This window comes from Sus scrofa, chromosome 18, assembly GCF_054392235.1.
Source record: "Sus scrofa isolate SSC_HxYL_T2T_F1_AM1 chromosome 18, Sscrofa_HxYL_maternal_Yorkshire_Landrace_v2.0, whole genome shotgun sequence".
In the NCBI taxonomy this organism is placed as follows: domain Eukaryota; kingdom Metazoa; phylum Chordata; class Mammalia; order Artiodactyla; family Suidae; genus Sus; species Sus scrofa.
The window spans coordinates 28,662,727-28,679,579 of record NC_139400.1 but is presented as its reverse complement, the minus strand read 5'-3'; the positions used below and the strand labels follow the sequence as shown (position 1 = coordinate 28,679,579).

At 54.7% G+C, this 16,853-nt stretch overlaps 1 protein-coding gene across 19 annotated transcripts in view; it reads left to right on the top strand.

Annotated features, from left to right (window-relative positions):
* The window catches only part of CCDC136 (coiled-coil domain containing 136), a 30,809-nt gene extending 20,055 nt beyond the window's left edge, over positions 1–10,754 (top strand). For 13 of the 19 annotated variants that reach the window (XM_021078698.2, XM_085005519.1, XM_085005520.1 and 10 more), the window contains 5 exons: positions 685–1,185; positions 1,539–1,772; positions 2,832–3,113; positions 3,741–4,034; positions 10,416–10,754. In XM_021078698.2, coding sequence (XP_020934357.2) covers positions 685–1,185; positions 1,539–1,772; positions 2,832–3,113; positions 3,741–4,034; positions 10,416–10,526 — 1,422 coding nt within the window. In that variant the 3' untranslated portion in view covers positions 10,527–10,754. Of the gene's footprint in view, positions 1–684; positions 1,300–1,538; positions 1,773–2,831; positions 3,114–3,740; positions 4,035–6,109; positions 6,217–10,415 lie in introns of all 19 variants that reach the window. The other 6 variants (XM_085005517.1, XM_005657766.4, XM_085005515.1 and 3 more) reach the window with 4 other exon arrangements.
* The last annotated feature ends 6,099 nt before the right edge of the window (positions 10,755–16,853 follow it).

Genomic DNA, 16,853 nt, shown 5'->3' with positions numbered 1-16,853 from the left:
AGGAATAGTGGAAGGCCAATCTGTGAGATTTGGTCACATTCCAGGGGCCTCAGATTTCAGCCTGGACAACAGAGACCAGGAACCAGGTATAAAATATGTCCTTATCCGATCAAGTCTCATCCTGGGCATCAGCAGCCAAGAAGCCAGGCCCAGAGGGCCTGGGAAGTGTGCCCAGAGGCCAGATTCAGAATTGGGGCAAGAGGTGCAAGGACTCATAGTGAAAGCTTGATTCCAAGTCTGCATCCTCTGAGGAAGGAGTTCCTTACACGCTCCCATCCAAGGCCAGGGCTGATTTTAGAACTGAGGGCGGAGGAGGGCCCTGGGCCCCAGAGGTCGGGATCCTGGGTGCACCTGACTGAGAAGAGGGGAGCGGAAGGAGCCCGAGTGGTCTCGAGAGCCACTCGGCACTGCTCCAGGGAGAGAGGGCATTACCAGAGCATACAAACCAGCAGCAGCGGCAGCCGGGGATTCATGGAGGGCCTGCCCCGGCGGTGTTCCCTGATGAGCCAGAAACCAACACAGGCCAGTCCCCTGGGGGTGTGCTGTGAGGATGCAGACCTAGGACTGTGCTGAGGAGGTTGGGGTGCGGTTCTCAGACATGTGCTCCCGGACATCCGCCCCAGGCCGGCGAAGCTGGAGGGACCGCGGGGTCTCGAGTAACGCTGTTTCCCCCGCTCCCGCCAGTCCAAGGTGATCGTCGCCCAGATAGAGGTTCTGCAGGAGCTGTACGAGGCCAGTCAGACCGAGCAGGAGCGGCTGCACAAGGAGCAGGAGCGGCTGCTGGAGGAGCGGAAGAGGCTGCAGGCCGACTTGCAGCTCTGCCTGGAAGAAATGCAGCTGCTCCAAGCCCAGTCCCCTTCTCTAAAAATGAGCCTTGAGTCCTACAAGAAGAGTTACGGGAGCACGACCGCCAGCAGAGAGGACAAGAGCTGTGACATTGATGACAACGAGAGCTATCACAAGAGCTACAGCAGCAGCAGCCAGGCCAGCGAAGAGAGCTTTCTCAAGAGCTATGACAGCAGCAGCAGCAACACCAGGGAGTCCTGGGGGAGGAGTTACCGCAGCAGCAGCAGCAGCACTGCCTGTAAGAGGAGTTACGGCAGCAGCAGCAGCTCTGACGTCTTTCACAAGAGTTATGTCAGCAGCAGCGCTGACAACGAACTTGCCGAGCCTGAGGATGTGGAGGTAAAGGTAGCCAGACGTCAGGTCAGACCTGTTAGCAAGACAGGTTGTGGGAGAAGTGCCCAGATGTGAGCTGGGCCCAGAGCTGAGCTGGGGAACTTCAAGGCGAAGCGGGAGGTAGGCTGCCCGTCTCTTGCGAGGCACCCCATCTGGGTGGAGGTCCCGGGTTCACGACTTCTGGTCTGTGCAGTCGTGATGTTCTTCATGGGAAGAAATACTGTACCCCACCCCCCACCCCGCCCCGGGCCTCTGCAGAGCCTGTGGCCATTGTTTTATACCCAAGAAAGGGCCTAGCCGAGAGTGGGCGGGGGGCCAGGGCCTCTCCGCAGGCTGTCACCACTCCCCGCCCCCCACAGTGCTTAGAGGTCACGGTTGCCAAGGTGTTGGTCAAGCTGCAGGGAGTGCAGGGCCTGTACCAGCTCAGCCAGGAGGAGCACAGCCTGCTGCAGGAGCGGATGAAGAAGCTGCTGGACAAACAGAAAGAGCTGAAGGAAGAGCTGGATGCCTGTGAGAAGGAATTCAAGGAGTGCATGGAATGCTTCGAGAAGCCCGCTGAGAAGCCCGCTACCTCCCAGAACGACAAGAACGAGGTAATGCTTGGAGGGAGGCAGGAGTCCCTAGAACCAGAGGAGGTCAGAGCCCTTTCAGAGAGGCCTAGGAGAGCGAGAAAGCTCGCCGCCAGCTCCGTACAGTTGCCCTCCTCTTGGTCAGAGGGACAGAGCAGGACCTGAGCCCCAGGAGCCTGGGCGCTGGTGGATGTTTCTCAGGCTCCCACTGTGCTGGGAGTGAATGATCATCAAGACTCCTTGAATGACTTTTTTTTCCCCTTGGCCGCTTCTACTCTCTCGTTTGTCCTTGAGCACTCCTGGAGAGTTGTATTTTTTCACCTGCCAATTTTCCTTAGTTATTTTGTGTGTATCTGTCTTGTTTCTTCAGCTAGACTGCAGGCAGGTCCAGGCCAGGGCAGTGTCTCCTTTTGGCTCTCTCATAATGCCCAGAAGAGGCTCTGCACCCACTGGGCGTGGGACAGAAGTCGCGGTCTCTGCCCGAGAGGGAGTAGGCCACGGTCCAGTGGGGGCCACCGTGTGTCAGGGAGCGGTTCAGAGAGCAAGGAGCACGTGGGCCCAGGTCGCTTAGTATCTGTACCTGCTCAGGAGACCGTGACGTGCTGCCAGAAGCCAGGAGTGATGTGACGAAACTAGGGAGCAGGGCTGGCACTTGCTTCTGTTTGCAGGGAGAGGTGCGGGAGCCCAGGTCCAGTCTCAGGAGTGAGCCATAGTTCCTTAGGCGATTGTACCTCCTAGAGAAATACCTCGGGCGAAGCAGGCCATTCCATCAAAAATGACAAAATAAAGCCCTGGGGTTCAGAAGGAGGAGACCTGTAGTTATACCCCAGAGAGGTCACAGTACAAACATAATTTAAGCTATCTTTTTTTGGCCACGTTGGATGTCAGTCATCAGGTGCCTCCAGTTAGGGAGCGCTCTCTGCAACGCTGCTCCGAAGGCTCACTGGCCACAGTTGAATGCTCTGAGTTATCTACCTCCCTCTAGGCTTTAGCAGGGACATGTCTGAGGCAGAGACACCCAGGCAGGGGCCAGGCGGATCACGCAGGCTCGGCTGCCGGTAACTGGCCCTCCACTGCCAACAGATCAGAGACCTGCAGGCCAAACTGCGGGAGCTGCAGCTGCAGTACCAGGCTAGCATGGACGAGCAGGGGCGGCTCCTGGCCGTGCAGGAGCAGCTGGAGGGGCAGCTGCAGTGCTGCCAGGAAGAGCTTCGCCAACTCAAAGAGAAGAGGTCCTCTGCTGCCAAAGAAACCAAGGGAAAGAATGGCAATAAGAACACGAACAAGAACGCCAATGGGGTTACACATAAAAAGGTGGCCAAGCCAAACCTGGAGAATTCTGAGGGCTGCTTTGAGGCTGGAAAGGTGAGTAGGAACCGTAGTAGCCAGACAAGCAGGAGGTTAAAGGAGATCCTGGGAGGAAGAATCATCCCTGCTTCCATTCCGACCAGGGGAAGTATGTGTCAAGAAGCTTCTGGGATCTCTAATGTGTCCAGAATAGTCCATCCTAGTGGCGATTTGGTACCCCCTCTTCCTGGGAAGGCGGGGGAGAGCGGGATGCAGCCCACCCAGACCTGGCACGACAGCTTCTCGGCTGGCCGACTCTTTCGATCCGTCCAGTGCGGTTTTCTGCACCCCCTGTTCTTCCTGGGGTCACATGCCCAAGAGAAGGACTAAATGGATGAAAAGAGAGGAATTTGTTCAAAGCAGTGGTGTACACATAGGTGGAAGAGGATTGGATAAAATGGGAGTCGCCAGGCTGAGGTTGGAAGTGGCAGTTGAGGAGGAGACTCCCTAGCTCTGCTTGGAAATGGCCAGAGAGATGAGGTTCGGGTCCAGAGAGGCCGGGGGTGACTGCCCTCCGCCCTGTGTGCTCTCCGTGCACCCTGACAAGCTGGGAAGCAGCGCGTTCTTGAGAGGGCTCAGCATCGTCGTGCGGGTGGGGACCAGCAGGTCACAGCATCCCCATCCTGCCCCGCCCCTGCCCCGCAGAGTCTGGAGGTGGTGCTCTACTACAAGGCCAGCCAGATGGCCTTGGATGATCTAACAAAAGAGGGAAAGAAGGAGGAAATGAAAGCGGAAAAGGAGGAGGAGAAGAAGGAGGCATCCTGGGCTGACCTAGTTTCTGAGCCATCAGACCCTAAAGAGGTCGAACCCCAAGAAGATCAGGCGGAGGGGTTCGAGGAGGCCCGCAGCCAGGAGGGCAAGGAGGAAGCCGACCAAGAGGAGGACGAGGATGAAGCTGCGGAGGAAAACAACCCCCTCAAACTTTCTGAGAGCAAAAAGGTAACAGAAGCCAAAGGCTGGATCACATGGGAAATGGGCTCTTGGGCGCAGGTGCCCAGCGTTTGGGGGCAACCCGGCCCTCGGATGGACCTTGGCAGAGTCGGGGCCAGCGAGCTCTGCGGCACAGCCCCGGGGGAAGGGGGACGCAGAGGTGGGCTTGGGGAGAGCAGCGTCTGCGGGAAGCGGCGGCCTTAGGCAGCCGGCTGCGGAGCTGCCTCACCAAGACCACCTGCTCTGGGAACCAGGGTGGGCCGGTTGGAGTCCCGCCTCGGTTCCTTCACGTGGTAGCGCCTGGTACTTACTTCAGGAGGGTGCTGACGGGCATTTCTGTCAGCCTGGGCCAGTCACTCCGTCCTGCTTTGCCTGAGGTGCCCTGCTACGGTTGATGTCTGGCTGTGAGGGGCGGGGAGTGGCTGGTGTCGCCCACTGGGCTCTGTGTAGGACGTGGCACGAGGCTGGGGCCAGGCTGATCAGATGTAATAGAATATTTCCGACTATACAGTAGGGGCGTTGGCCAGACTAGGGAGACCAGCCAGAGTCCTAACCCGTTAGTACCGGATCTTGAAAGGTCGGGCTGGGACCAGCCTGGTCCGTGTACCAACTGTACAAAAGTATTTCTCTGCGTTGACAACTGCACATCTATCCAAGTACACGCCCACTGAATCCCTGCCCTGGGTGACATTCACGGAGGGCTCTGACTTCTGAAGGGTTTGAGTAGTGACTGACTCAATCTTTACAAGTTCTTTCTGAACAGGGGAAGAAAATAAGCCACTTGTGATGGGATGACCCAGTCAGCTTGAAGGTTATCTGGAATCTTCCAGCAGTTCAGTCTGCTGCACTGGCTAAGCACCCAGTTACAGTTCTCTTAACCTGGTGGCAGAGGACGGGGAGTTCGCCTTGTGGCTGAGCGGTAACGAACCCAACTAGTATCCATGAAGAGGCGGGTTCGGTTCCTGGCCCTGCTCAGTAGGTTAAGGACCCAGCATTGCTGTGAGCTGTGGTATGGGTTGCAGACACGGCTCGGATCTGGCGTTGCTGTGGCTGTGGTGTACACCGGCAGCTGTAGCTCCAATTTGAACCCTAACGTCCTTATGCCACAAGTACAGCCCTAAAAAACAGAGAAAGAAAGAAAAAAAAAAAAAAAAACCAGCTTTGTGGCAGAGGACTGTTACTTAGGATGTGAAAAGTGGGATAACCACAGCCCTTTCTCCACTGTTCTGTTTCTTTGAATTCTTCATATCCCGCCACATGCTGGTTCAGAGGCACATAGATTTCCATGCTTTCCAGGTGCCACATTTCTAAACACCTAACCAGATTTTTCTCCTTCAAAGTCAAGTACATTCCCTGTGTCTACACATAGAAGGGGCCCTTTGCCTCAGTGGGTCCTGCATCTTGTACAGGCAGCTCTACTGGCACACACGTGACCACTGGCACATCCAGTTTCTCTCTGAAAGATGGGTGCCGTCAAGAGCTAGCCCTTTGCTGGTGTGTGTTTGTTTTAGGGCATTTTGTCTCACAACTACAGCATTGGACTCCAAGGGGATGGTAGGGACCAGAGCCCAGAATACTGAGACTTGGTGGAGAGCAGCCAGAACACACGGCTAACAAAGGGACAGGTGGCCTGGCAAGAGGCTGTTCTTCCTAGAGTTACCCAGGCGAAGTTAAGACATCCTACTCGTCTGGAGAGCCCAGCTCTGCTCCCTGGCGCTCCGCTTTCCCAGTTACTGACCTACAGGAAAGGGCTAGAGACAGAACCCTTGCTTGGCAAGATTTGAGGCGGCTATGACAAGCCAGAAACGTGGACCCACCACCCACATTGGACCTAAGCCGCTGCTTAACTCGTTCGGTTTTGCGTCTTCCACAGGCCACTAGTGGGAAGTACCAGGCCCAAGCAGCGGAGAAGAAACACCACCGCTCTCGCTTACCTGTTGTTTATTTAACCTCTTGATCTCTTTCTCTTTTCCCTTTGTTTTATCATGTTCATTATCTGTTGGATTCATGTGTTGATGTCTTTTCACCCCATCTCTCATCTCCTGGTCGCTCCTCGTGCCTCTTTCTCATGTGATGTGTTGCAGCCATCCCCTGCCCCCGATCCCCCCATCTTCTCCTTGCCTCTTGTAGGCCTGGTGGTCATATCGGCTTTGCTCTGGTGCTGGTGGGCTGAGACGTCGTCCTAACGCAGGTACTGGTATTGCGTCCTCTCCTTCCGAGGGATAGAGGGAGGGTGCAGCTTGCCCTGGCCTCTCCTCTTTCCCTTTTCTCTCTGCTGCTTGCTTCTTGCTTTGCTGTTTTACGACAGGTGATATTCAGGTCTGAGTTTTAGTCCTGGCTTTTCCTTGGGCTGCCACAAAGCCCATCACATCTCGGAGCCTGTCTTTGCAACACATAGGGAGTTGGAATGCTCACTGTTGACATGGTGTGAGTTCCTGTCCCCTGGCTGGGAAAATGTGAATGATCCCAGCGTTGTGGCTACTTTCAAGCTCCCTTGACGACTGCTGATGAGCTGATGTCTGTCTGCAAGGCTGGCCTGGCTGCCTTTCGTCTTTGTTTAGCCCCAGAGCCAAGCTCTCACCTGTCACTACCCAGAATGGCAAAATAAGGCATCACTGCCTTTGCCATTGGGTGAGAGAGGAGATCTGGGGAGCTGTGACCCCCACCCCCTCAGGGTCCTTTGTATGAGGGCAGCCTCAATTTGCCCTTCAGCTTTGGCATCAAACCCCTACCATGTGACATACTTTCTACTGAGAAGTTCTCTGGTTTGGGGCTTCTGGTCTCAAAAACATCAGGATGAGAATGCCACATCCCTTTGAGGGGCCAGATTCTAGTGTGACTGGCTTCCCAAGCTAGGCTTTCTGGAGGAACTGTGGTATTGGTGAAAAGTTTCCATTAACCAGAGATGCCATGTTCTCAGGGAACCAGACTGATGTATTCTGGGCACCAGTCCATGTAATCGGATCTGTCAACAGGACACCGAATCCAGGAGGGGGAATGTGGTCTTATGGCCCAAAGTAGAACCATTCCAGGACCCATAAGTGCTTCCCCCTTGGCCTGTGTTGGCTCCTTTCTCATGCTCCCCACCCCCCGCCACTCCCACTCCCCCACCCTCTGCTCCCATCGCTGGAAATGGCGTGTAATTGGCTCAGCGCGCATGTTCAGAGTGGCCGCTGAAGCATTCGTTGGTGGCATTTATCACCATTTCCTTTCCTCCTCTTCCTTTTGTTCCTCTTCAGCCCTTCTCCTCTCTTCTTTGAGACATTCCAGTTGGTGAGAGGGGTCTCTCCCCGTACCTGTTCCTCCCTGCACACCCCCCGGTTACTGAGTCCCTGTGGGTTGAGACCCAAAGCATTCAGCCATCACCTTTCACCTACTCATACCCACCCAGGCCTGGCCAGAGTGAGAGGAAGCAGCTCCTGGGTAAGGGTCCTCCTGGGGAGCCTGGTACGTGTGCCCAGCGCCTGGCGACACTGCCGTACGCAGCTCCCCATCCAGGGACTGAGGCAGCAGAGGGGAGTGGCCGACAGTGGGCAGAGTACCTGGGTGTCTGTCTCTGCTTGTGACAGCTAAGTCTCTGGGGGCAAAATGCATAATCTGAACATTAACTTCTTCAAATGTAGGCCCCAAATGATAAATCCTCTGGTCTCCTTACATGAGGATCAGATGCATTCATGTATATGGAAGTGCTTTGTGAATAACACACCACATAAATAATGCAAAGAGTGTACGCTTACCTAATGCGTACTGTGTGCCAGCACCGTTCTAATCACCTGATATGTATGGACTCGTTTAATTTTCCCAGAAATCCAGTGAGGGGGAGCTACCATTTTGTATGTGATCTGGCTAAGGTGTAGAAAGGTTAAGTGATACAGCCAGTAAATTGCAGGTCAGATTCTAAGGTCTTAACCTTGGCAACAGATAAAATACCAATCCTGTTTCCCCTTCCATCTCTCCTCGTTTTGAGCAATTTTCCTTGGTTGCTTTCAAGTAATTAGGAAGACACCGCACAGCACCTTCTTCATGCAGCCTCTGATCCCATTAGCGCTCTTGATACCGAGGATTACATGGCCAGTTTGTTTCATGTATTTTTTTTTAAATTAACGTATAGTTGGTTTATAATGTTTTTTCAGTTTCTGTGGTATGACAAAGTGACCCAGTCACACACAGTTCCCTGTGCTGTACGGTAGGGCCCCATTGCCCATCCGTTCCAAATAAAACAGTTTGCTTCCAAAACCCCCCAACTGCCCCTCCATCCCACTCCCTCCCCCCTTTCACGTATTGTTTATAAAGCCCCTTTGCACAGTGCATATGCTAAGCATCCTCCCTCCATCCCCATCCTTGGCCTGCAGCTGAGTTTCTGGATCCAAGAATTTCAAATCCAGCATTTCCCATTTATGGAGTTCCCGTCGTGGTGCAGTGGTGTGGGTCGGCAGACATGGCTCGGATCCCGCGTTGCCGTGGCTCTGGTGTAGGCTGGTAGCTACAGCTCCAATTAGACCCCTAGCCTGGGACCCTCCATATGCTGCAGGAAGCAGCCCTAGAAAAGACAAAAAAAAAAATTTCCCATTCATTCATCTCTATTAGGCATGGCCCATTGTCCATTGTTCTCACCTATGAAGTTTTTCGTTTGTTTTTAATCTTCACCCTGTGGTTCCCAAATATTGACTTTCACTGCCAGCTTCACCTTATCCTCCAGGGTGACCAGCCACCTTCTTATCTTCGCCCACATCACAGGAGTGTTCCTCTCCCCGCTCTCAGCCAGCCCACTGGCCACTTTCAGATGCTCTCACAGCAGACGCTGTCATCCGGCTCTTGTTTCCTCAGCCTCTCCAAGGAGATTGTGGGAAATCTTGTCAAATGCCGAGAAAGTCCCCAAACACGGTTTCCTTGATCTGTCAGTTCAGTAACCGGGTCTGAAAGGAGAGCTCTGAAATTGGGAGTCACGCCTACAGGACACCCAATCCCGCCCTCTCCTCAGCCAGTCTGGAGTCTCACCTCTGCCCCGTGTAAAGGGCAGCAGTTCACATCTAAGGCGTCCAGCCCTTTCCTCCTCTAAGAACATCAGACTGACATCTTCACAGTGCGTGTTCGGACGTGAGCATCTGAGTAGGTGTTTTTTTCTAGCTCCCTCTTTCATTAGCTTCTCTCGTGGGTTACTCTGTACGTGCACCTCCAACGTGGCTTTGCTTTCCGTATCTTCTATGCCTCTGAGTAACTCTTCCCACAAATGCAAGGGATTGTCTTTGCTCTTGATTTTTGGCTTAAGAATCCTCTTTTTAGGAGTTCCCATTGTGGCTCAGCAGTACCGAACCTGACTAGCATCTATGAAGAAACAGGTTCGATCCCTGGCCTTGCTTGGTGGGTGAAGTATCTGGTGTTGCTGAGAGCTGTGGTGTGGGTCACAGATGCGGCTTGGATCCTGCCTTGCTGTGGCTGTAGCGTAGGCTGCAAAAAAAAAAAAAAGAATGAAAATCTTTTTAGATCCACTTATTCTCCAAACAAATGCATTCTCGGCATTAATGGTTCATTCTTCATCCTGACTTAAAACCATCTTCCTGATATGTTACAGCATAGCTTATGCCTCAAAACCCAAATTGTTTTTCAAGTAATGGTGTTTTAAAAAGGAATACAAATAGGAATGACTTCCCCAGGTATATATGTTTTCTTGTCCAAGATTTCATGTTGCCGAAATGATGCTTTTTTGTTGTCCCACGAATCAGCAGGATCTGCTGCGGTCTGCAGAGTCTGAAAGCCTCAGCACACTCTAGCACGTGCTCAGGAGGCCACTCCGACACGCCGGGTGACCGGGGCTGTTTTAATGACCTGGCATGTGCCTCCCAGAGCCCCTGACTGGCTTCCTTGAATTTCCTTCAAGGACCTCATTTGCCACAAAAGGGCTGGGCTGCCTGAGAACCTCACGTTTGCCTGGGCTCCGTGGTGCCCTTGCCTCCCCCCACCCGCCGCCAGTCTTAGTGTCCTCTTGACTCTGAGGTCACTTCTCCATCAAGCGGTTGATGCCGCTGCTTTTCCCACGGGCCCAAATTTACCCTCGTTTTCTTGCCATGGCATCCGATCCTTTCTCCTGCAATCTCTTGGCCACCCTGAAGTCTGCTCCCGAGCTTGCTCCTTCGCACAGGAGCTGGCCTTCTGCTGACTCCGTGAGGCATGAACACAGGCACTCGCCCCAGGCGGTGCTCGTAGTGTTGTTCCCGACCCCTAGTGGGGCCGGGACTAAGGCCACAGTGTCTCCAGCGGTTACCCAGGAGGTAAGAGAGACCGGGCCGTGATGCTTCTCACTTCGCTCTCCAGCACCAGCAGGCAGGGATCTCTGGCTCAGGGAGGGGTTCAGAAGGCTGGACACTCACCGTTTGTCTTTGGTCCCCACAGAACATGTTTGGGATGTGGAAGCCTATGGTGTTCTTGGCTCTTGCAGCTGTGGCTCTGTATGTGTTACCCAACATGCGACCGCAGGAGACAGAGTTCTGCCTCATGGAGTGATGGCGGGCCTGGGCCAGCCGAGAGGGCAGATCCCCAGTGGCCACTACCCTCAGCTTTGGGCAGGACACACCGTGCCAGAGCCCCCGCCCCACCCATATGTTCCACGTGTCCCCATCTCCTTAGCCTCAGCCACTCGGGCTGGAAAGGCTTATGGGGAACTACTGGCTCCCATCTCCTGCCTCGTCTAAGGACCTAGGTTCCTTGTAATTAAATGTCAGCTGAATGAAATGAGACTTTGTGGCTTTTTATTTGTTGACTACCTCACAACACAGAACGACTGGGTTAAAGGCAGCTACTCACTTAAGGTTTCTAAGTACGACTCCTCACCCTACCGACGACCTCAGAACTGAAGCTGGCTCTTTGTGCTGCCAGCCGAATCACAGATGGATTGTTCCGCACCTCCTAACCCTCCCAAGGAGCCCAGCTGTGTGCAGAGAAGTGGAACAATCTGGGTGCTTTGGGTGAGGGGGGCCAAATGACCTGCCCTTGGGTTCTGTGCTCAAATCTACTGTGAGAAGATGTGTGTGTGAGCCTTCACGGGTCAGTTCTTACCATTTCTCAAGGGGTGTGCTCTCAGCGATGAATTAATAATCACTCAGGGGCCTGCAGTAAACACATTCAGTGAAGGGACTGCGTACAGAAGGCAGAGTCCGGAGAACCAACAAGCAGTAATGAAGTCCCCAGGCACCCGAGCAGAGCCGTGGAAAGTGGCTACCCTCCCAGGCCTGCGGGGGAAAGGGGAGGGAGCAAGAGCTGGAGGCCTGGAAGGGGTGGGGGGTGTGGCCCGTGTCAGGTGTCAGAGCCGCAGTGAAGGGGGGCAGTTGATGTGCTCCTCCACCCACTCTTCCCATTTGCCAGTTTCCCATGGGTGCCTGTCATTGGCTGATCCCAACTGGGAGCCAGAGAGCAGAAGTACCCAGGTGACGGTTTTTCAAGGCCAGCCTCCTGGATTTCAGGAGCTAGGCACAGGACTGAAAAGTGATCCAATTGGGGATGAGCAGAATGACGATAATTTATGTCTTCCTGGTGACTTCGTTCCTATGGAACCCTTCATGATGGGTGGTCTCATCATGGACGTTTCCATACAGAAGCCCCCAAGTGTATTCCTGAGCCAGAGTGGGCTGCTTGGTCCCCTGTCTGCTGGGTTCCTGGGACCCTCTCTCTGCCTCCTTCCCACTTGATACCCCAGGAGTTTCATTCACCCAAATATCCAAAGCAACACATACGTACAGAGTATGTACCGTGGTGGGCACTGCTAAGCTAAATGAATTCATTTCTTCCTGGGTCTTTTCCTAGGGGGAATAAGTAGCAAGGACATTTCAAATTAGGAGATTTAAAAATTGTGTGCAGGAGTTCCCGTCGCGGCGCAGTGGTTAACGAATCCGACTGGGAACCACGAGGTGGTTGCGGGTTCAACCCCCGGCCTTGCTCAATGGGTTAAGGATCCGGCGTTGCCATGAGCTGTGGTGTAGGTCGCAGACGTGGCTTGGATCCCGCGTTGCTGTGGCTGTGGCGTAGGCCAGTGGCTACAGCTCCAATTCGACCCCTAGCCTGGGAACCTCCATATGCTGTGGGAGTGGCCCAAGAAATAGCAAAAAAAGACAAAAAAAAAAAAAAAAATTGTGCGCAGCCCAGAGGAGTGACAAGGCTGACTGACCAGGAGTCTTTCCAGCAGGCCTGGGGCCAGTGCTGAAATCATGACCAGCCCCTACACACAGGGCTGCACCTGGGCAGATTGAAGGCCATTCCTCGGGCCCCTTCTGCCTCCCTCTAAAGAGCTTCTCTTCGAAAATAGGGCTGATTTAGGGTGACCTAGCCCCTTGCTACTCAAAGCATGGCCCACACACAGTATCTACATTTTAACAGGATCCCCAGTTGACTAGTAGGCACAATAAAATTTGAGAAGCACAGCACTTAATTATATTGGATTGTGGATTCTCAGTTGTAACCTAATTGAAATTCCTTTCCAATCCACCTGCTACCACTGCCTCTTTGCTATTAAGTGTAGTGAAGCACTGCTTTTTTTAGGGCCCCACCTGCAGCACATGAAAGTTCCTGGGCTAGGGGTCAAATGAGAGCTGCAACTGCCGGCCTACACCACAGCCAAGGCAACACCTGACCTGAGCCGCATCTGCAGCCGGGGCTGTAGCAAGCGAGGTCCTTAACCGACCGAGCGAGGCCAGGGATCAAACCCACATCGTCACAGAGACAACGTCGGCTTCTTAACCTGCTGAGCCACACACCAGAACTCCGAAACTCTGCTTTTTATCCACTTTAGTCCAGCCACCAGCTAGCTGGAGAACATGTGTGGGAAAGGACTGGAAGATTACCCACTGCTGAGCAGCACTGCTTTAACTTCGGATTTGGAGCCAAGACGGAGGTCGTGGTCTGGTAGGCAGTCAGCTCCCAGTCAGGACATTACCTGGCTCTTGCCAGGCCCCAAACCCAGAGCCCGCACAGACAGGAAAGAGGTCCCTTGCCTCAGCCTCCTTGCTTAGAATACAGAGCACTTCCCTTGAGGATACCTGGCCTCTGTTGGCTCATTTTCGAATACCCTGCTCTTCTTTGGTGTGGGTTCTGTGCTTCCCGGTTCTGCTAATGCACTGGTAGCAGAGTAGATTAAAGAGGTCTGCCTGTGTTTAATGTGAAATGGTCCCCTGAGCTTAGCCTGAAGTCTACAGGGGTGTCTCCTAGAAGCCGCAAGGAGGCATGCAGTCAGGTCCAGACCCAGATAGAACCAAGGACCCAAAACACCTCCAGGGGGCTCCATCTCCCCTCTCTAGGGCCCTCTGCACAACTGCTTCCTTTCTGCTCTCTCCCTGCCCTGCCATCTCCTCTGTTCTCCCTCCCAGGCTACGTGGCAGAGCACACCACCTGCCACCCCTGTCAAGGACCAGCTGCTGGTGGGGGGCACAGTAGGTGGGCCTGAAGATCACAAGGGCTCTAACTATGATTCTGGTAGCTGGAGTGTTAGGATGCAGTGAAGGGAAGAGGGGAGCAATGGGAGATACTGGCAGTGGACTCGACAGGGGATGGACACGGCTGTGAGGATGGCCTAGCTCACTAGGACCCTCTTGGTCCCCAGGGTACCAGCAGAGGAAGCAAACTCTTTTTTTTTTTTTCTGATCCTCTATCAGCTGCCAGGCACCACGCTAATCACTTTACATGTTATCTCCTTTCATCTTTACACATGAAAAAAAGTCCCTATGAGGAGTTCCCTCATGGCTCAGTGGGTTAAGGATCCAGTGTTTTCACTGCTGTGGCTCTGGTGATAGCTGTGGCTCGGGTTCGAATGCTGACCTGGGAACTTCCGCATGCTGTGAGCATGGCCAAAAAAAAAAAAAAAAAAAAAAAAAAATCCCTATGGGAGTATGATTAACTCTATTTTGTGGATGAGAAAATCGAGGCCCCAAAGAGTGACATTATTTGCCCAAGGTTTCAGAAGCAGAAGAGAGGAGGCTGGCATTCAGCCTATGGATCTTTCCACCCTACCACACCTGGGTCACGGCCACAGTCAGTAATCCCAGACTGATCTAAGTGTCTGCTATGAGCCTGGCCAGCCTGGTGCCATCCCGGTGACATCCCAGGCACCTAAGGAAATGGCCCTAGTTCCAGAAAAAGATTTTCAAACATGGCCCAATGGACCTGCTCCCTCAGATTCTGCTCAGCCCAAGTTAAATATGGCCAATGTCAGTGGCTGACAAGCTGTGCCCCTTGATGGGAGAGGCAGGGCCAGGTGAAAAGCCAGGCAACCTGGTCTCCTGAGACAGGTCAGCGGGTGGTGAGTCAGGGGGCTATAAACAGCCTGTTGGCCACAGGCAACACTGCCCCAAATACTCAGCTGATGAAACCCCCTGTAAGCCCCTCTCTGTGTCCCTGCCTGGCTCACGGAGGAACACATCAGCCTCTCTCAGGGAGGGGGTCCCGCTTGGCAGGCCCTAGGACCAGCCTTGGGCACGATGTGTTCCAGCCCTCATGGCTGGGCCTGGGGCCTGGGCTCATGGGCTATATTGAGGGCTGAGTCACCAGTCCGCGCCTGGATCAGGCTGATTGTGACTGGCTGGCTGCAGCCTGAGTCAGGCCCTGATTTATCCTGGAGAGCGACAGGCTCGGGTTTCTGGGGAGAAGGGGGGTGAGAAGGGTGCCGGGAACCATCCCTGGCACTGGGCACCCCTCTGCGGACCATCCACTCACTCCTCTGGGGCTGCCCGCAGACCTCCACTGGAGAGAAGGCCCGAGAAGGGGGAGGGAGGGTTCTCGCTCCACTTGCTGTCTTCCCTCTGAACACCCCCCACCTTCGGGGAGGCCCTCAGCTTACTAAGGGACCTCAGGTCATGCCCACGAAACAGGACCATGAGCCATTAGGGTCTGTAAAGGGCTGTCAGCTCCAGATAAACGTTACCCCTTCCTCTTCTGCCCGGAGGCTCAGGGAGAGGCACCCATCCTTAATCAGATCTACACCTCAGGGCTTCAAAGACAACATCACTGAATCCTGAGCTGGCACCTCAGGTTGGGTGACAGAAGTCTGCCTTCACGCAGACACACACACACACACACACATACACACACACAACTTCCCTTGTGAGACCCAGCTACGTGTCATGTGTCCCCAGGAGCTGGGCATCTCTCCACAGGATCTCTCCATCAGCACTCATGCCTAATGGTTGGTTTTGGCCATGGGATAAGGTGGCATGGGGGGAAGGAGAGTTCTGGAGATAGGGAAGGAGGGGTGCCAACAGGAGAGTGGAATTCCTGAGCACCTCGTCACAGGCAGCCGACAGAACATGAGCCGCTGGGGCCCAAGCTATTTATATCCTGCCTGTCACTATCAGGGCCCCCAGAGCTCCCCCCCGCAACAAGCCACGCACAGCAGGTCCTTTTTCTGTTTCTGGTCCCTTCTCTACCCCTCCCCCCCCCCCAACTAATGAGGAGGGAAAGAAATCATTCAGGAACCTCTTTTGCCAGAAACACTGCCCCCTACAAAGCTCCCGAATTGCTTCCCGAGAGCTCCAGAACAGGGATTGCCCTCGTCCTGCCCTCAGAGATGCCTACTTCTCTTTTCCTTGTCACCAGGCCTGGTGGGAGAAGAGGAATAAGGTGGAAGGATTCACCAGACACCTCCCAAATTTCCGTTATCACACAACTTGAGTCGGGGCCCAAACTTATGGGACCAGAAGGATGGGAAAGAGGAGAAAGTCTGACCTAAAGGGGACACCAGGAGGTGTGGGACACACACATCCTACAGAATTGCAGGATACGTATTCTCTTTACACAAGTATGTCCTTCTGCTTTTCCAGCTCACCCCAGGCCAGCTGCTCTCTTTAAGTGTCTCCGTTGCCCTGCTGTCACCACTCCCTAGGCCTCCAGCTGCCTTGGTTTACCCCGAGCCCAGTCCTGCCCAGGCCTCCTGGCAGGCTCCCTGGGGCTCTCCCTGCCCACCAGCCCCAAAGTGTCTCCCCTTGGCTGCTCTAGGCCGGGCTCTCCTGTCTCTGTCTGGCTAACCTGCCCTTTGACTTGAAGGATCTGCCCTGTGGCCCAAATGGGCACACTGCCCAGGGGGCTTCCGGGTACTACTGTACCGAGGCCCTCCCTCCCCTCTCATCACCTTGGTTGAGTCAGAACTGGGGGTGGGGGGGCACCGTGTGACTCACTGGGTACCCTTCTCCTGAGCTCAGCTTCATTCTGAGAGGATGAGGACAAACAGGCTGGTGACAGGGACACTGAGTCAGGGGTAGCCGCCGTCTTTCCCCTGGGACCCTGGGTTTGGGCTTCAGGTGAGACTTTTTACCCATCAAGGGGAGCACCCCTACTCTAAGGCTTCTCGGGTTGGGCAGCGTCTGTCTATCTGCACACAAGCACACACACTTCCCTTCCCTGTCCGCAGGTGGACAATACCCTGGGCTAGACGCCAGGACTCCCAGGCCCTGTCAACAGCCCTGCCACCAACCAATCCAGAAAGTTCTGTCAACACCCGATCAGCGTGTTTTGCCCTAACCACTGGACTTAGTTTCCCCAGGAGCCTCTCATCTCGCCGGTGGCGGGGTATATGCCCGACCGGCGATGTTCAGCTTTGGGGTGTTGGCGGCCCTCACCCCTCACTTTCCAGCTCTGCTCTCCACCTTTCCCGCGCGGCGGCGGCGGCGGCGCCCGGCCCCGAGCCTCCCCGGGGCCGCGCCCCGGGCCGGGGGCGGTAGACCCCCTCCCGCGGGCGGCCGGGTGGGGGAGGGGGAGGGAGGCGGGGCCGGCGGGCTCGGCGCGGCCCCCACCCGCGGGCCGGGCGGCATTCCTGGGAGGCCGGCGCTCTGACGTGGACCCGGGGGCCGCGGG